The 21,021-nt window shown below is 40.1% G+C and overlaps 1 protein-coding gene across 1 annotated transcript in view; it reads left to right on the forward strand.

Annotated features, from left to right (window-relative positions):
- Positions 1-3,673: 3,673 nt before the first annotated feature.
- The window catches only part of NRXN3 (neurexin 3), a 1,203,771-nt gene continuing 1,186,423 nt past the window's right edge, over positions 3,674-21,021 (forward strand). Inside the window, exon 1 of the mRNA XM_012803511.2 lies at positions 3,674-3,775. Within this exon, the coding sequence (XP_012658965.1) occupies positions 3,674-3,775 (102 nt within the window). The remainder of the gene's footprint in view (positions 3,776-21,021) is intronic.

Below are 21,021 nucleotides of genomic sequence, written 5' to 3' on the forward strand. Positions count from 1 at the left end.
GGAAAATCAGCATGGATGATTTTGTTCCAAGTTCTAGGGCCCCACTCCTCTCTGTGTCCTTGGACAAGCCGTTTAACCTTTCTACATCACAGTTTCCATTAGTGAAATGGTGATTACGATCCTCCCCAGCCATGTGTGGTGGCTAAATATGCAAAGCACCTTATGTTCCAGAAGGATTATGAGCTCATCCGTGGTCTGGGGGTAGACATGCTGTGACGTGCGCATGATCTACAGGCTGAGCATTCTGTCTCAGAGGTGACTGCGGCTGGCTGGTGCCAAGGATACAGCGACGTGTAGCTCTCTGTTCTACATGAGGCTACAGAGGCCTTAGGATATTGGGGTATTTCTTGGCAGAGAGCATATTAATCTCATGTGAGAAAGAGCACCTAATATTGGAACTCATTGAAATCCGGACTAAATTTTGCATCCAAATGTGATTTTTTTTTTGAAAGAGAGGGAAATCTCTGAAAAGCAAAGTTGATTTTACAAATGCAATCTTTTTCATGCTGAATAATAGAAGATTATTATTTTGCCCATTCATTAAGAAAAAAACATTTATAACATCCTTTTGAGTTCTCTAGAGTACATTTGAAGGGTGGGACACTCCCATCTATTTACATGAAACTGCAAATAGCTTCTTAAATATTTGATAACAAACATAGGGCAGCGTCATCCATATTTTTGGTAGGGTTGAATCCCTTCTGTGGCAAAAACTCATCTGAGTAAAGTTAGCCTGGGGTTTTCTGGAGTATTTATCACTAAATGGTGCAGAGCTCTCCTTATTTCTTCCTTCATGGTCATCATTTTGAAGCCAAGTCAGGGCCAAGGCCGGGTACTTTATTGGGACTTCTAATTAAAGAAAGACCCATGGACTATCTGTATTTGTTCCAAACTACAACTGGGATTAGGGACCAAAGTACTGAGATATTTTTATGCCTGTGTGTGTAAGGTGGTTGGTTATTACCTTGTCTAAGTGCAAGGTCATGACCATCACTTTAATTGTTATACTTTTGTATGTTACTTTTGTTAAACCACAGACTCAAAACGAGTTGCCAGTCTTCCCTTCTTCGAGTCTATGAAAACCCAGAGTATACTACTTAACATAGCCTTTCTACGCTAGATTTGATCTATAAATGTTTTGAGTTCTTTTTAGGAGAAGGTCATGATCATCTATCTATATAGTCAGAGTCAAATGTGAATGACTCTTCATGTGGAATGATACACTTTGGGGAAGAATTCGTTCAGAACAGGTGGAACATGTCTCTATTAGACTGGGGGGGGGATGGGAGTGTGGGCTATGGTCACTCAGAAGAGTCCTGGGAAAGTAAGTATGACACTCATTCTAACTGGGGTGAGATCTGGTTTGAAGGGTATTTAGAAGTCACTGGGGAGTCACAATGGCACATGGACCCCAGCTCCTCTCCCGGAGGCGCGCTGGGTGGCAAGGTGTTCCATAGAGTCCTAGTCTCATTGTCTTCCCCCCACTCTCTTTTTCTGTGTCGGGTGCCTTTTTTTTGAAAAACTAACACAAGATCATTCATGCAATGTGTCATTTTACTAACCGACTAATGTACTAACACCCTAACGACTCATCTTTGTTTTTAGTTTTTTTAATTAACAATCGTTCTGTTCACAATTTTTAATTTCCTTTCTTCCCCCCTTCTCCCCAAAGCACTCAGGCATCGGACACGCTATGGTAAACAAACTACATTGTCTGGTAGATATCATTCTTATTGTCTCTTTTTTTGGGTTTGCCGTGTGTTGCCCCCCTTTTCCTTCCCAAGCTCCCCCTTTTCTCCTCTTTAGACTCCTTTCTTCTTTTTAAATTTTGGTTGAATTAAATGCAAACCTTTCTTTTTCTTAAAAAAAAATAATAAAATGGAAAAGAATGCACTTTTCCTGGACTTGACATTTGGTCCAGTTTGGTGGTGATGATTTCCTTTACTCTAGTTTTTCAACTTTTTTTTTCTCCTTAAGAAAGATGTTTTTTTAAAGAAAATGTTTCCATTTACCTAAGTTAGTTTTGTTTTGTTTTCTTATTTTGCAATTTCCAGGGTATAGTGTAGGGACAACAGAGATTTATAGTGAGGACTTTCTTCTCTCCGTGTGCTCTTTTCCCTCTCACGCTTCCCTTTTTCTTTTTTTCTCCTTCCCTTCCCTTAATCCCCTTCCTCTTTCCCTCTGGTGTGGCCAGGTCTGCCACCCGTGATCTGGGGAGGAACTTGACTTCCTAATGTCCTCCTGTCCCTTCTTTACCTTACTTCCCCTCTGGGGCCAAAAGGAGCTCCGCCAGTTGTGTTCTCCATACAAACTCTGCATGGCATGTTCCTGTCTCGTGGATTTCCCCCATCAACATCAGAATTTGTTCCTCCATGTCCCTTCTTGTTACTAACAACCTACCAATGACTACCAACCCAGGTCCACCGTCTTCGTTTTTATTTTTCTCCCTCACTCTTCTTCATTTTCCTCTCATCCTTCATATGTTTTGGGGTTGGGTTTGGACTTTTTCTTTTCTTTTCTTTTTTGAGTAAGGGAGGTGGCAGGCAGGGGAAAGATGGCCCTTTAGATTTGAGTGTTTTTTTTTTTTTCTTTCAAATGTTTCCACTCCCATCTTATTCTTCAGTTTGTTTGATGCATGTAAGTGTGAAGTGGATTTTGATTCTTTCTTTAATTTCTCCTCACTCTTTCCTTCTTCCCTACCTTTTTATTTCTTCTGCCTTCTCTCTTGGCTCTGAACACTTTTCGCATGGGTGTGTCAGTGTGTGGTGCGTGCACGCTTTGAGGTGCCATTTTTTTTCTCTCTGCCCTCTGCTCCTTTCATGGGTGTTGGGCGTAAGGGTGCTATTTATTCCCTGTGGGTGTTATCGTTACTATTGTTTTGGCTATTATGCCTCATCATTTTTTTCTTTCTGTTAAAATTGCTTTTTTTGGTTTGGGCCATTTCTTCTCTCAGTGGTGGTGATGGGAGCCCAGGGAGGGCAGGGTTCGTGCCCTGGGGGAGTCCACAGCATGTATCATCCATGACACATCAGAATTGAGACCCTCTTCTCTTTCCCTCCCCGAATGCATGTTTGTCAGTGTGGTGTGTGAGCCAAAAAAGAAACAAATAAAAAGGAAAAGAAAAAAGAAAAGAAAAGAAAAAAAAAAGGAAAAGAAAAAAAAAACATCAACAACCAAAGACCAACCCCTAACAAACATCATCATCAAATGTCTCCTTTGCTGTTTTTTCACTACCACCATAAAAAAAAAATCATAAAAGAAATAAACAGTCATTTTAGCAATGAACTGAGACAAGTGATACCGTCTGAGGGTGGTTCCATTTTCTAGCCTGACTGAATAAAGAATGCTATGAGTAGAACAAGGTGCCCAGCTTGGCAGTTCCAACCAGCTCCCCCATCACCCTGCAGGGGGGTGCTGGAGGATGGGGACCAATGGAGGCAGACCAGAAAATGGAACTTGGCTGCACATACCCAAATCAAACCCAATTAGAAAGTATACCTCACCCAAATCTTAATGAAAATGATGCCACAAGTAGGGAGAGCCATTGGGATTTGATAGGACCGTAAAGTCATTGTTGGGATTTTTTTTTTTTATCCCTATGTCCCTTCACTAGGTGACAATCTCTGTGGATGGCATTCTTACCACAACGGGCTACACTCAAGAGGACTACACCATGCTGGGCTCAGACGACTTCTTCTACGTGGGAGGAAGCCCAAGCACAGCTGACTTGCCTGGTTCCCCTGTCAGCAACAATTTCATGGGCTGCCTTAAAGAGGTAAAGTTCACACAACTCCATTGAATGCACTGTGTGACTATTTTGTTTAAGAACAAATGAGATTCCTAGACCAATAACTGCATCTGTCCTCTAATGTATGAGGTGATAGGCTATAGCAGAACAGACTTTGATCTGGTCTTCAGCTGGTTGTATGGTCTTGGGTTTGCCACTTATAGACTCTGTAGCTCTGTTTCCCCATCTAACTGTGCTTTATAAGTCAAATGCAATTACACAGATGAAAGGCCACTGAAATCCCAAGGAACTAGATGCATGTAAAGTTTGATTTTGTGCTTTTGACTTGGAAAGTCAAAATCTAGCTAAAACTGGCTAAATCTGTGGTTGCGTGCCTTGTTGAAAATGTAACATGTCTTATTTTTACCTTTGCCAAACCTGATGTTCCCAGTAGTCTAATTATTTGAGATGGAGGAAAATTCTTCTAACATTAAGCCTCTCAAGACTGGTTTATCCTTTTTTTTTTTCCTCCCTGAAAACTAGTAGGTGTAGCTGGGAAGAAACAGTGGGACTTTGCCATTACTCATTTATTACCCATGTAGCTGATATGTTGAGATCTCTCTGTCTGAGAGCAAAGGAACTTCAGCCAAGTGTAAGTTCAATCTCTAAGGTCAATTGTTGAAGCAAAAAGAATCAGACATGATTTGGTAAAGTCCATTTGGAACACTGTGTTATCAGAACAGTACACTGCATATTTTGTTTAATCTAAGCTAAGTGTGATTGCCTAAGATACCTGTACCATCTCCCTGGGGAAATTCCTTGAGACTCCAACGGTGTTCCTTCTTGTAGACAAAAATCCTTTATGACATCTTATGAGCTTCCTCTCAGGGCTTATGTTTTATTCTTATCATGGTTATTTGAAATTTGTTGAGCATCAATTATATAGAAGGTGGCTTGCCCATGCATTCATTCACGCCACTGGACTGGGAGCCATGTACATGTCCAGATGGGAGTTGCATGTGATACACTGAGCACATCGCAAGTGCAGGACAAGGATTTGTTGGATGAGCCTATTTATCAAGTAATCATCAGGTCCTTTTTTATGTGCTGTAATTAAACATGTGGGCTCTTCACAAGCCATAGTCTCAAAGGCTTTGTCATCTAGGAAGGGTGATGAGATTGGTGAATGAATAATTACATCATAGGACATCATGTTTTCAGTGCTACAAATTAAATGCTCTGAGTAGAGAAAACATAAATTTTAGGTGGGACTCAGTTTTAGGGAAGAAGTCACATTTGTGCCAGGAGTTGTTGTAATAAACCATGAACGAATTGAGAGGAAGGAGTGGAAAGAAGAGACTTGAACAAAGAGGGAAAAAATCTAATTATAGCTTTGTATTGTTCTCAGCCTGAAGGACAAATTAAAAGAAGGACCCAAAGAGTGCTTTCCTTTCTCTCTGCGGGACATTACCCAGGCTCCTGCTGGCTTTCAGGGATTCCATTTCTGATGGAATTATGGTAGACACAGAGCTCTTCTTCCCCGGGATTTACTCCTATTTGGATAGAATAAAGGCATAAAGTGCTTGATGTCTAATGAGCCCTGAAAGATTCTTAAACACTGTTAAATCACACTGCATTGGAATTGCACTGTCATCAGAAAAAGATTGCAGCACTCTCGTTACTGAGGAGGTAGCTCGGGAACGCATGAGGCCTGGTTGCTATAGAGTGTTCAGCCGTCTGTAGTGTAACAACCCTGGGCCTGGAGTTTCTCCTGGATGGGATTTAAGGTTGGCCTTTTGAACTGATTTTCCCCAACACGATACTCTATTGAATCATGTCTTGACTATGTATTCAGAGACAAGGGAGCAATTTCCCAACCACAAATCTATTTATCAGGAAGGATGCTCCTGACTGTTTTAAAACCAGTCTCATAAGAACACATAGATATCTCTGATGACTTCATACACACACACACACACACGTATACGTCACAGGTAGAGAACAGAAAGCTTCAAAAGTCTGTCAAAAGTGTCACATAATAGCTTAAAAGTTAAAGGCAGTTCTGAAACACAGTCTCTGTAATAGAAATAATTGTATTTAGTGGTAAAAAAAAATAAACCCACATTTTATCTAGAAGTACAAATATGCATTTTTGTACAACATTATAACTATTATCATTATTGTTTTGTAGAACAGTATCCCTTCCCACCTCCACCCCTGCTTTACACCTACAGACTTACAGTCTTTCCAAAGGACTCGGAGCCTTCACATGTGTCTGAGTCCTTTGAACAGATAACTGTGAGTCTAATGTATTCCTGGTATGTCATTTCTTTCTAGTCAATCATCACAATTCACTTTTCTGTGGGTACCTTGGGAAAATCTTCTCTTGCTCTTGGTATTGGTGTGACAGATTAGTGACCAGCCAGAGCTTCCAGCTAGGGTAGGATCGAGCTGCTGGATGAACACCACTTCCCCACTTAATTTAACTGTAGATCAGTAGCCAGGTGTTTTACAATTTCTTCTTCTCTTCCCCGCTTTTAGCCTTTTGTCTAATCCTTTCTCTCCATTGTGGCACTAAGTTGACCTCTAGGGACCTGGGTCCTTTTATGTGTAATTTTCTTCAACTTCAGGATGTGGCAAAGAGATGACAGGATTTCTATTCCAGGTCATCAATATTTTCTTGACTGTGGCATGAACAGTTTTTATCTTTGGGACTACAGCCACTTAATACCACTTACAAGCTAAGTTCCAGCTCTGCTATTGTGCCCAGCGACTGTGGGTTTTGTCTGTATACAGCCTCCTAACTTTATGCCACTATAGAAGCCACCACAAAGAAGGTCCTAATTGTCAGCAAGCTATCGTGGTTCTCTGCACCCCTCATATTCAAGACAAGACTGGTGTCCACTTAAGTGTCACAAAGTCAGCATGCTGCTTCTCTTCATGTTTTCACACTTCAATGTAGCTATCTTACATTTCAATGTAGCTATCTTTTGCTCTTACCGTGTTCCCAGCTATTACAATGGTTTTTGGCACTTAGTGGCTCTCAGGAAATATTTGCTGAGTGAAATCACACATTTGTAATTTCACAAATATCTATCTTATAAATGCTCTTAGGTACTATTGACACTTGACTTTCCTGGGATGACTACAAGATATCTTGAGATAACAATAGTTGAATCTTTCAAGAAGCCCTCCCCCCGCTTCCAGCTATCTGATCCTAGAAATGTTACATAAAAAGCGTCAGCCAGGCCAAGAAGAATGGATTAAAACCTTTTTTAGAAAGAACAGGATAAAAAACACTTTGAGGAAGGCATCATGTTATAATTAAAAAGGCTTGGTGGGTTGAAAATCAGAAAATCTGGTCAGACATACCAGCTCTTTCACTAGCCGTATGGCTTAGACTAAGCCCCTGATTTTATCTGAGTCTCAGTTTCCTGCCCAAGAACCTGGAGGTAATAAGATTTCTGTTGGGTTCTTTTTAAGAACAAATGAAATGAGGTACATAAAAGTGAAACCATACAACATTACAAAACACAGTATTAAGTATTATTAAGCATAATGTAATGCATCTATTAACATAGTTTATTAATGTAAATATGCCAAGTAAGCATGCATTAGCACATGTAACCTTTGTCTTATATTAGAAAATTACTAAAAAATATTTTTATTTATTTATTTATTTACTGAGACAGAGTCTCATTATGTCGCCCTGGGTAGAGTGCTATGACATCACAGCTCATAGTGACTTTCAACTCTTCAGCTTAAGTGATTTCTTGTCTCAGGCTCCGAAGTAGCTGGGACTATAGGCACCCACCACAATACCCAGCTACTTTTATTTTTGTTGTTGCAGTTGTCATTGTTGTTTAGCCGGCCAGGGCTGGGTTCAAACCCTCCAGCCCCCAACAACTGAGCTATGGGCACCGAGCCTAAAAAAGTATTTTTAATATATATTATTTTTTTCAGAAAAACGTTATTCTGAGTTTTACCTTACCTCATATTTGCTCACCTAGGGATAACCCATTTAACCTGCCCTTAGTCATTACCCTGCCTGTTGGCTTTGGCCATTTATTTGGCACTGTCTGTCTCCCTTTATTAAAATGTAGGCTCTGTAAGGACAAAGGTCTTAGGTGTTCATGGGTGTTTTCCCAGCACCTGGAATAGTCCCTGGCATGAAAAATGTACTTAATAAGTATGTCTAGAATAAATCGGTAAATGATCTGACCTCATGGAGCTCTAGAAACTGATGGCATTTGCATCTCAGTCACTTCAGACTCCTGTAGAAAAAGTGCCACAAAATATGTTGGTGACAAAAAATCAGAAATTTATTTTTTTGAATTCTAGAGGTTGAAGCCCAAGATCATGGTGACAGCATAGACAGGCTCTCCTGAGGGCCCTCTTCTTGGTTGTAGACTGCTGTTTTCTCATCCTATGCTCACATGGCAGAAGGAGGTGTGAGGTCTCTAGGGTTCCTTTAAAAAGGCCCTGATTCCACTTGTGACCTGACTTCCTCCCAAAGGCCCCACTTCCTAACATCATCACATTGGGGGTTAGGAAGTCAACATATGAACTTTGGAGATACAAACATTGAGTCCACAACAGACAGACAATATCCAGGAAAACCTACAACATGCCAAGGACTGTGCCAAGACATAAATCTGGTCCACTGTGGTTCCTGCTTCAGGGGACCTCACACTTGAGGGTAGGGGAAGCAGACACGCACGCGTAATCATGCTGTGAGGCAGTTTACACACAGGATGAGGCATCTCCAGCTGCAGTGGGGCTGCTGAGGAGAACTTAACATATCCCGGGTCTCACGGTAGGATCTGTGAAGAGATAATGCCCAAGGTGAGGTGCATATAGTTCCAAAGATAGTGACTGTTCATGCCACATGCAAAGACAAACAAGGCAGGAAGGAATAGGCCAGTGGTGTTCTAGGACAAGGGACAGCAAGCCCAAAGTCAGGGAAGAAGGGCATAGCCTGGGTTCTGGGGAAAAACTTAAGAACAGTTTGTTGCTTGCAGAACTCAAAGCATAAGATTAGGAGTTTTGGAAATATCGCTGCAAAGTCAGGTAAGAGTCATCTCATGGAGTGCTTTATTTCATGCTGTGTCCTTAGGCTTTGTTCTCTAGGTAATGAGGAGCCATTCAAAGATGTTAAGCAGTGGAACAACATGGCGAGACCACTGGCATCTTCTCTACCAGGCCTTAATTCCTTGAGGACTAAAGTTAGTCGATCTCCTACTTCCCCCTTGATGTGTATTTTTGTCCTGGAAGTTGAAGAGCAGGGATGGAAAGGGTGTTCCATCAGCTTCAGCATGGGTCTGGAGAGTGCTTCTCCAATTCTTCAAAGTTCTACAGAAAAGCCCTTCTTTCTGACTCCCATTTCAGCGTTCCCTGACCCTGCCAGTGAGGGCTTGCATTTCTCCTTCCCTCTGTCCTTGGCATTGCTGAGCTATTACTGCTGGATGATGTTCAAAGACAATGTAGTGGAGCAAAGCCACGGGCAGACTGGGTTGCACAGGCAGCGTCCCTGTCAGATCCCCGGGCCATCGGAACAGCCTCCTATATGGTGGGCCTTCTGTGTTGATCTAGTTCTTTCTACACCATCCCTCTTCCTCCGCCATCTGTCACTCCTCCATTCTCCCTTGTAGAGATGCTCACCCATTACTAAGACCTCTGGGACAGACTGGTCCATCTCATCTCGCTTTTTTCCCCAGCATCTCTGATGGGGAGGAAAGAGAAGCAGCAGAATTGAGAGCATGGAACACATATTTAAAGGAAAAAGGATTGGGTAGAACATCATGGTGCACGTTACGTTCTACATCCCTTTGTGATTATTAGCCATTTAAAACCGAATGGGGTTTTACAGCCGGAGATAGTCTCTGAACAGATGATTAATGGCTTAATCTGTAATAACTCTACATTTTATAGAACCCTGATAGGCGTCCACATCTGGTGAGCCAAGCTATTTAAGGCTGTGTTAATTCTGTTAATTGCTATACGTTTATTTGAATTGCTGGCACCTGCGGGCTTTGGGATAATGTGTTTGTTGTCGCTTTAAAAAAAAAATACTCGTTTTCTTTTACCCTGTCTCCCTGTCTTTTACTGCTGTCACTTAATTTCTTCTTATGCTGTCACGTAATTTCTCTTCTTGCTTCTTCACTCATTGTCCTTCCCACCTCCAATCTCTTTTTCCCTAATTGTTTTCTAAGCTCTCACTTTGGTCGTCCCTTCCTGAGGTGGCAATAATGCCTCTGTCCATAAGCCAACTTAGCTTATGACATTGGGCTTACAAATTCCTTTTTCTATCATTAAAAGTATTGGGAAGCTCCAGGGTTAGCAAAGCCCAAGCGAGATTTTAGAATAAGGATGGCAGATGAGAGGAGGGTGGGCTTTAGAAGGGATGAGTCTTGCCTAGATTTATCTTTACCACCTGAAGGATTTTGAGCCTCTCAACTGCTCTGGGCCTTGACTTCTCATCTGTAAAGGAAGATACTAATATTTATTTCAAGCAGTTTTATGTAGAGAGCAAATGGGTTAACAAAAATGGAGGTGTTAACATATAAAATGCCAGGTGCCTTGTTTCACAATAGGTAGTGCTCAGTCTGTTAAAACACTGCACAAATGTTAATGTAGTTATTATTTATATTATTAATTGAAACAAGATGATTTTCTAGCCAAGGAACCACTTATTGCTCTTTGCCTTTTCTATGGTTAAAAAAGTACAGAAGTTAGGAAAGTCCAGTGTAGTTTAATAAAAAGATCTGCTTCATGGGAATCGAACTACCAGGTTCCAATTCTAATTTTAATTAGAAAATTACCCAACTGCCAGGTGTGGTGGCTTACACCTGTAATCCTAGCACTCTGGGAGGCCAAGGCAGGTGAATTGCTTGTGCCCAGGAGTTCGACATCAGCCTGAGCAAGACCCCATCTCTACTAAAAATAGAAAAACTAGCTGAGCGTCATGATGGGCACCTGTAGTCCCAGCTACTTGGGACACTGAGGCAGGAGGATCACTTGAGCCCAAGTGAGCTATGACACCACACCATTCTTCCGAGGGTAACAAAATGCGAGTCTGTCTCAAGAATAAATAAATAAATAAATAAAAATAAAATAATAAAATTAAAATTATACAACCTCTCTGGATATCCATGACTTGACCTGTAAAATGAGAATAGTAATCACTGCTAATCCAAACGCACACCACTATGGAGAACTTTGTGTAAAGGTGGTGTAGCTATAACAAATGACTATTCCTTAGATTTGGATAGGAAGGTTAAGTTCACTCCTGGGAGGGATCTATGCAGAAAAATCACCCTATGGATTTGGAGATAAGTATGTCTTGACAGAATGAGAGAACCAATACCAAAAAGATCACCAAAAGGGACAAGAATTGAACAAGGTAGGAAGAAGTGGAGATATAAATCAGAGGAAATAGAGGAATATGCCAGAAGAATAAAAGAAAAACTAGGAACTATGTCTCAGGAACTATCTACTAGGTTGCTAGGGGCTGAATTATATGCCCTGTAAATTTACATGTAGATGCTGTAACCTGTAATGTGGACCATATTTGGAGATAGGGCCTTTAAAGAGGCAGTTGCAATAAAATGAGGTCGTATGGGTGTGTCCTAATCCAGTATGACTGGTGCCTTTGAAAGAAGAGGAGAGAGTAGGACACAGATACACACAGAGGGAAGATCATGCAAAGACAGAGGGAGAAGACAGCCATCTCCATGCCAAGGACAGAGGCTTCAGAAGAAGCCAGCCTGCTGACATCTTCATCTTGAGCCACTAGCTTACTGGAGTATGAGGAAAGTAGGAGACTTTCTGTGGTTTAAGCCACCGAGTCTGTGGTCTTTAGTTCTGGAAGCTTTAGAAAACTAATAAATACATGAGTTGACCATACACAATTGCCATCATCTTGGGGTTAAAAAAAGAGGGTAAAATATTGGCAATGTCTTGTGATTGAATTTAAGAATGAAATTTTTATAAAGAGGGTAAATTGGATCTTCTGGACAAGAGATTACTTTCTGGATTATAAGGAACGGCAACAGGCAGGAGTGGGGAGAGAGAGAGAGGAGATATTGATTGGCACTTTGTAGCACAGAGTGGGAGGGAACACCACCCCAGCTCCTAGGGAATCTATGATGCATTTGAAAATTATTTCCCTGAGGGTCAAATATGAGCACTTAGCCAAGGGTGGCTGTAGGTACAGAATGGCATCTGGAACTCTGAAGTCTCACAGATACTCAGGATTGTAGTGCTATAACAAACAGAAAGAGCTTCTTCAGTTAATGTGGAAATTAAATTATTAAAGAAGGGCTTTATGCTTAGAGTTGATGGGTTGTTGATGGAGAAGTAGATACGGTAAAAAAAAAATTTTTTTTTTTTTGGTGTCAACCCAATATCCACTCTCCCTTCTCTTGACAAATGTTTTTTGATTTTTATTTCCCTTCAGGGTTAATCTAATGATTTAGTAGCACTCTCCACTCTCAGTTCCATCAGTGAGCATAAGTCAATGATCCAAGTCAATGATCAAGTCAATCAGGGCCTTTCGTTCCCCTGGCCATGATTATTTTGTTCATAGGTGGGCTCCTAACACAATGTGGATCAGTGACACCCAGGTCAGGACCTTTGTCTTTTTGTGGAGGGGAACAAGTCTCTTTTGCTTTAGGCTGGAACTTGGGATGGTATTAAACTGAGCTTCTGGTCACCCTCCTGCTCCCCTAGAGACTAAAAATGAAGCCAGTATGAAGAACAGCAGAGCCAAAAAATGGGGAAGAATCTAGGGACTGATGACATTTTGATTAAACATTCTTTAAATTAGACTACCCTTGAATTTCTAGTCATGATTAAATAAATTCTACCTTTTGTTGAAACTAGCCTGGGTTCTACTTTCTGTTATTTGCAAAACAGAACACTAGGTGATGTAGCAGAGTTCCTCATACTCCCATTTGACCCAATTTTCTCTGAAAAAAGATAGGTCTTTGGACAGGAAAAGATAGACACAGATAGGAAATTTAATATTGGAACATCTTAGAAAGCACTTTATTGCCTCATATTGATTCAAATTTTCTACCTTGGGTGAATGATATCCCAAGATACATTAAGAAATTGTAAATTAAAATTTTGAAAGCTGGTTGGTGGTTTTTGAGGCCTAGAGGAGGTTCCTGAAGGCTAGAGATAGAACAAATGTAGATAATGCAAGCTATGGACTTATGAATGTAATAGGAATCTGGATAAGATTTTGGAGTGCAGTATTAATAGGAGGCAAGAGCCCATAGTAAAGAGTGATCAACATGACTGCCATAGATTGTTAAGAATACGAAGAAAGGCTTGGCACCTGTAGCTTAAGCAGCCAGGGAGCCAGCCACATGCACCAGAGCTGACGGGTTTGAACCCAGCCCAGGCCTGCCAAACAACAATGACAACTGCAACCAAAAAATAGCCCAGTGTTGTGTTCCCAGCTACTTGGAAGGCTGAGGCAAGAGAATTGCTTAAGCCTAAGAATTTGAGGTTGCTGTGAGCTGTGATGCCACAGCACTCTACTGAGGGCGACATAGTAAGACTATCTCAAAAAAAAAAAAAAAGGAATACTAAGAAAATGGTGGATATATCAACCAAACTCACATTCCCACTCAGTAGGGCTACTGATGACTCAGAAAAGTACTATGGACCTCATATAGCCAAATAGCAGCAAGGTTTTTGACAATTCGTTTTGTGATTTTTTTTTGAACAAGACAGAGAAATAGCAGTTGGATGAAAGAACTGTTGGTTAAAATGCCAAAAGACTCTGATGAGTAGATCTATTTTGTCCCATATGAAAGTTTTTGTTAGATGTCGCAAGGCTCTGTCTTAATTATTAGGGACTTATGGGAACATAAGAGACATTGCACATCAACTTTGTGCATGGCAGGGAGCTGGGACTGATAGAAAACATGAGCCTACATGACCTGAGGATGAATTAATAGAGGTATAACCTCGAAAACATAGGAGGTAACAGTTTTGCAGTGTAGTTTATTGGCAAAGAAAGCAGCTCTGGAATTGGAGTTCCTGCAAGGCCCAGCTCTATTCCCACTAGCTGTGTGATGCTGGGCAATTTACCTACCTCTATTATTAAATGGGTACAGTAATTATACCTATTTTATAGAATTGTATTAATTGGAGATAATGCATGTAAAATGCTTAGAACAATTCCTGACATGTAGAAAATACTATAAAAATTCATTTGTAATTATCATTCTTATTATTGGTGTCACTGTTACTAGGGATATTCCATTTAATTCTGGATGATAAGCTTTTAAAACATTAACTAACTGACAGATTAGAACATATTTAGAGCTGAGCTCTGAAAAAGATAAAGGTATTCAGGATCTTGATCTGTGAAAGATATGATGCCTGTGGCCAAGGGTTGGGAGTTTTCTTCATATGTGAAGCACTATCCTGGGGAAATGGGTTTAATGTGGCTCTTATATCCTCAAGAAGAAAAACTAAGGCAGATGAATGAAAGCTGGGAAGAATAAGCATAAGGAAGAACCATCAGTGAGCTGTCCAAGACTCCCTTCAAAATAATGAGGTCCCTGACACTTAAGCATCTAAGAGCATCTACTTGGATGCTCAAATTATCCGAGTAGAAATTGGGCAACCAGTCTTTACTTGGCCTTGATTTTATAAATTCTATAGTTCTGCAGTGAAGAAGTTGTCTGAAAGAAAAAATGAAGCTAATTGATTATACCAGGTTCCTTGTGTTGAAGACTTCCCCTATTAATCTCCAAATCAGTTGACTTTGCATATTCCATGGAGACTCATTGGTTGTCCTTGTGGTTGGAGTTGTGTTTCCAGCCTCTGCCATCTCCTATTAGTCACTTGTAATTATTTCCCTTTGCTCAACCCTTCACTTGCATTATCTCCAAAACCATTACAACCACAGCAATTATAATCACAACAGCAGCAACGAAGACCAAAAATGACTGGGCACTTAATGATGTGAATACAGGTGAAGGGTGTGTGAATACAGGTGGACGCTCAGTTCTATGTGATTCATCCATAATCCCTGATTTAATTCTCACAAAAAACTTGTGAGGTAGATTCTATTATCATTCCTAATTTGAATTTAAGGACGATGAATGTCTTTTCCATTCACACTGTTGTAAGTGCAGGAGTTGAGATGTAAATACTGCCACCATCGTGAATCCTCCTGCCATGTCCACCAAGACTTGGGGACAAAGACAAGGAAATAAGTGACTCAGAAAAAAAGAGAGAATGGTCTCTCACTACCGTTTAGAGAGGCTTCACTTCATAGGAAAGGTCATTAAATCAGGAAAAAATGTCCTGCTGGAAAACTGGATACAATTATCTATTTCTTTCACCTGGCTATTGATTGTTCCAAGAGGAAGGCAGTTTTTGCTTGATTTCCCACTTTGCCCAAATTGATATAGCTCAACCTATTAATGGAGGAATGATTTTCATTATGGGACCTGAGAGGGAAGTTGCTGCTCTTGGCGTAAGTGTCAGCCAGTGGAATACATCTGCCTCGAGATGTGCAGCATGTCACTCATTGCTCTTGCTTCAGCCCCAAATGTTCTGTGAAATTGGAGTGATTTGCCCCTCTAATGCCTTCAACAAATCAGAGTGAGGAGCGGCTTCTTTTCAGACATATTATGAATTTTTGGTCGGATTTTAGGAGTCTCTTATTTAGCTTTGCATTTTTTTCCTCTTCAGAATAAATTCAGTGGAACTCATTGCTTTCTAAAAATGTCACTTATTTACAGCAAATGTAATCTACCACAACACTCCCACTGAGACAAAATCTCTTGTGTCTTCAAATGCTTCAAAGGAGATTAAAAAAACTAGTCGTTACACACACATACCTACAGGGATGAAACAATCATGGAGCTAATTAATTAGCTAATGTATTTTAAAATTGTTTTGGAAATGCAGAAACCACTGGTCCATTAGCATTATGAGGCTTTTGTGACCTTGTGTTCTGTCCCCTATGTGGACAGTGTGTCACAGCTAGATTCTGTGTAGATTTCAAGCAGGATGTAAAGATAATTTTTTTCTTTTACTTCACAAATCAGTGAAGATGCAGCTTAGGGCAGCAACATTGCATGCCAATTATCAACCACTAACATTCTCCTTCCCTCTCCCTCAGCCTGTCTCTCTCTAGTCAGTATCAGCAGATGGTCTATTTCATACTTTGCAGAGAAAATAGAAGCTGTTCAGCTTATGCTCTCCGAACTTCTGTCTCTTCACCTTTAGACTTAGCTTCAAAGCTACTCCTTGCTACTTTCTTCCCTCCTGTCTTGGGATAAACTTTATTTTTCTCTTTTGCCCTTTTTTTTTTTTGAGATTTATCCCCTATAAGGACTCCCTGTCTTTTCAGTTATCTTCAACCTTCCCTTTACGCTGGCTCCATCCGCTCAGCTGGAAACAGGCAAAATCATTTCCTTGTGCTGTCTTACGCTTTATCTACACCTTCACTCCTTCCTTATTTTCAGTGAATAACTTCTTGGGAGGAATCCGTGTACTTCCTACCTCCTCCTTCTTGTGCTGACTCTTTAATGCTCCACCATTTGCATGCCCAACTCTGAAGTCCCCAGCACTTTTGTTTTACCTTGCTGAAGTTAGAAACAGTTTATTATATGCTCCCACAGCACTCAGTTCATAATTTCAGTGCCTGTAATTGTCATTAAGTCCCCTCACCTTGTATTTTCATATGTTCCTCCAATAGACTGAGCTCCTAGAAGGTGGGAATGAGGATTTATACAGATTGCATAGTCCCTTGAAAGTTACACATAGGTCCTGACACATGAATGTGTGGAATATATTCTTCCATAGAATAATAGATATTGGTGAAACTCAGTGATAGAATTATTGTTCAGAGTTCCAATTTCTTCTTATTTTCTTGAGCACATTACTCATTTACTTATTCATGAGGGCAGTAAATATTCATGGCATGCCTACTCTGTCATAAGATCCATTCTAAAAATTGGAATGTGTTGAATGACACCATATATAAGGTCGCTGAGTCTATAGAATTTGCATTATGGTTGAAGGAAACTAATAGTAAATGCAAAAACAATGAATATACTTTCGGGTCATGATAAGTGGTCTGAAGGAAATGAAAAAGGATAATGTGATAGTGAGTAAGTCTCCCTCACACTGAGTGGTCACTTCTGAGGAAGTGGTAATTAAGTGGAGACCTATGAGGAAAGGAAGACCAGCCAAACAAAGATCTGGGGACAGGCTATTTTAATCAAGGAGACCATAAGGACAAAGGGGACCCAACACAGGGAAAAGCTTGGCATGGTCAAGACAGTCAAGGAGCTCTCTGTGGCCATGGCTCAGTGAGAAAAGTTACGGTAGGAACACATGTCTGGGACTAGATAAGATGCTTTTCTAAAATTATCCAAACTTGGCAGTGTCAACTTATGAAGGTCGTCCTCCCCCTCGGAATCTCCATCTGCCCACTTATCACTTATCTTGGTTGAGAGGGGGACATTCACTCTCTGCCCTTACCCTAGAGAGCGAATGTCTGTCTATTAGCTCACCTGTTCCTTGTACTCAGCATCTCCTTCGCTCTCTCTCACCTCCTGAATTTTACTCTTCAATTGGTCCCATTCTCTTGCAGCGTCTTTTTTCTTTTTTAAAATTGTGGTTAAAAAGAAAACACAACATGGAATCTACCTTCTTAACAAAATATTAAATGTATGATACAGTATTATAAAGTACATGGCATGTTGGACACAGATCTCTAGAACTTTTCTCTTGAGTCTTTGATCTTTGCCTCTCCATGTGTTTCTTCTTCACAAAGTTATACACACATGCCAGTCTATTCTATCCTTGAATAAATCCCCCCTGGACCTGCACCTTCTTAAACTCTAAATGGCTCTTTCCAGGAGATGGGTTGGGAAGAAGAAAAAACAAGATCGTTATGAGGGTTGAGGAAGGAAAGATGAGAAAATTTGCATAGGACAACCAATATCTTTTCCAGAGGAGAGATGGGGGCAGTGAGAAGAATGGAAGCATAGTTATGTGTCAGTCGGTAGGTTTAGAACAGCTGCCATCGCTCAAGTTGGAAACCTCAGAGTGAGCTTTAATCTTTTCTATCCAGGCAGTCACAAAGTACTACTGGCAATTCTTTGTTATATTTCTCACTCATTTCTGCCCTCTCCTTTCTGGACCCTTCACTTCCACCTCTTCCTCTGCCTCATACCTCACCTGTGGTTGTGGTATCTTAGCAAGCCTTTTCGCCTCCATTCTCTGCTATTCTATTCTACTCCCACTTTGCTCTTTGTGCCATTCTTTGGAAACACCAAGTGCCCATCCCAACATGTCTTCTTCAGCCTCCCACTCATGTCCCTCTCCAGTTTACCTTCAACTTTGCCACCACCTCCTCACAGCTCTCCCCTATATTTAACCAGAGTGGCCATTTCCTATTATTCTAAACATGTATTTTGAATTCTAAAACTTGTTTGTTTGGTTTCCCAACCAAGAATTTCTCCCTTTCTCTCTTCTATCTGACTCTGACCCTTTCTTCCAGGACTTAGCTCATGGCCACATGCTTGATTGACCACTAGGAGAACAGGACAACAGTGGTCTTTTCACTTCTGAATTCCAACCACACTTATATACTACAGAGCGTGTGAGCTTAGACTTTGGATGTGGATGGTTAGGTTCAAATTTTGGTTTTGCTGCCCACTGCCTATGTGCCTTGGACAAGAGTTAGTTATTTTCTCTGCTACTCAGCTTATTTATTTATAAAATGGGTACCTTAGTGGTATCTACCTCATATAGTACTTTTTTTTTTATGAGACTGAGTTTTACTTTGTCACATGCGATAGAGTTCCATGGCATCATAGTTCACAGCAACATCAAAGTCTTGAGCTTAAGTGATTCTCTTGCCTCAGCTTCCCAAGTAGTATAGAATACTTTTATAAGGATCAAATGAGATGATACAATAAAACCTTTAGCTGAATCTATCACATCTTGAGTGCTTAATAAATATTAATTATTATTGTCATTAATTTGGTCCTTACAATGTCTTGTAGTCATTTGTTCTTTTCTGGTGTGTGCTTTATCCCTTTGAAGGCAGAGAAATTTTTGTAGTTCTAGCAATGCAGTTTATGCTATAGGTTTATTGAAGAGAATGGAAAGTAATTTGTAGCTCCCAAATGAATTTCTTGATAGACTATAACGAAGTTTCTGTTTCTCCATATTACATTTTGACCACAATTGAAATGATTCCATCTGCCAAAGAAGAGTAAATTATTCTTCTTTTTAAAGTAAAGATATATTTATTTTACAGTTATCAAGGGGCCAAAACTGGTGAGGGTCGTCCGAGTAATTTATTCTTTATAGAACTTGTAAAAGAAATATTCATGGATAAATGAAATATAGGTATATATAGGAAATATAAATGCATTGATTTCATATATTTTAAATTCCTAGCAATCAACTGGGGTTTCGATGAAGATTATTTTTCTTAGTATAACTTTTCTTCACAGATATTAATGTAACGGTTCTGATAGGTGATGTTTAAAATGCTAAAGGAAGTAAAACTTTTTAATAAAATTGTCTATTCACTTGATGATCAATAATGTCCCATTCCAACCTAGAATTCTTATGAAATTTAAATTGATTTTTAATGTCTTATGATCCTTCAGTTACCTTTAAATGATTGATTTAATGAGCTTCTGTTATATTCTAGGGATGGTGTTTGGAATGCAAAGTGAAGTGGACATGGTTTCTTCCCAGGAAAAGATCTTATACTTCAGGGGGTGGCAGATTTTTCTGTAGTTTTGATATTGTAGCTATAAAAACCATGCCACTTGGCATGCAAGTAGCCATAGATAACATATAAACAAATAAGTGGAAAAAGTTCCAATAAAACTTTATTTATAAGAGGAGGAAGTGGGCTGGACTTGGCCTTAGCGGTATAGTTTGCTGACTCTTGTTCTAGTTGAAATGACAGATAAAATCTGACTGTAGTTCTACAGTTATTAAGCTAACTACATAGAGCAAAGTTTTCACAGGTTTATACCGAAGCCTCAAATATGTATGAGTTCTTAGCCTGATCTGAGAATTTAGTGGTGTTTTTTTTTCTTTTGGTTTGTTTTTTGTTTTTGTTTGTTAGAGAATGAGGACTTAAACGAAAACAGCAATTCCATGGAGAGGGACTAGTATTAGCAAAGGCACAAAAATGTGAAATAGTGTGGTAAGTGTGGGGAACTAATGATAAGAACACAGAAACTGGGTGTGGTGGTGGTAGGAATACCAATAAGAGTTAACAGTAGTTGACTATTTGCCATATGCCAGGAACTCTTAGTATTTTATGTATGCTAATGTTTTTCATAAAAATAGAGTTCAGTGCTGGTGGAGGGATGAGAACTAAGGTTGGACATGTATACATACACCAGAGCTGGAGCTTTATTCTGGTAGATGAGTAAAACTGAGAATGAGATAGTATAGGTGAAATGCCTATATGCCTCTGGCCCCAAAAAGCCATTTGAGAGAGAGAGCAGTGAAAAGACTTTATGCAGGCATACTTGTGAGAAACTGAGGCAAAATCTCATGTGGCCGGGTTAGTTGCGGGCCTAACATGACCAAGGCTCTGGTTGGAATAGCATTTCCAGAGATGTCCAAACTGCATTAAGGAATTAAGGTTGACTTTATAAAGCCAATAAAAAAGCCCTTTGGAAAACTGGCCAGATACCCATCAGTAACCTTTCCTGATCTGTGGTAAGTAACAAAGTTTGCTTACTGATGGGTCTGGGAATGGAAATGTGCTTGAGGACCTCAAGAAAAGAGGAATTTACCCAATGCTTACGGGTATCTAATGGCACAGATGAAACCTGGGCTTGTGAAAGGCTTTTGAGAAGTCTAGCCTGCAAATTCCTTATAAAAGGTTCCAGCAAAAACCCCTGACTTAAAGCCTCCATGGGAGCAGAGGTTTGCACACAAATTCCTGTATGCCCAAGAAGTTTCTTTATGCCTTCTTAAAGATTCAAAGTAACAGCCTTCAAACGGAAAGGTCAGCAATGGCAGGTATTCAACCCACCTTGTTCCTAGCCTCAGGCATCATCAGATAGGAACAAAGACGTAATGGCTAACAACATGTTCTCCATTAAGTTATGTTAAATTGGGTTATGTTGAAAGAGTTATGTCAAAGATGTATGTTGATAAAGAAAGATGGAAACTTTACGTCTTTCATGTTCACATGGATGGAGCTGGAAAATGTTCTTCTTAGCAAAGTATCACAAGAATGGAAGAAAAAGTATCCAATGTACACA

This window comes from Otolemur garnettii, unplaced genomic scaffold (genome assembly GCF_000181295.1).
Source record: "Otolemur garnettii isolate 467f Iridium unplaced genomic scaffold, OtoGar3 scaffold00020, whole genome shotgun sequence".
Lineage (NCBI taxonomy): Eukaryota > Metazoa > Chordata > Mammalia > Primates > Galagidae > Otolemur > Otolemur garnettii.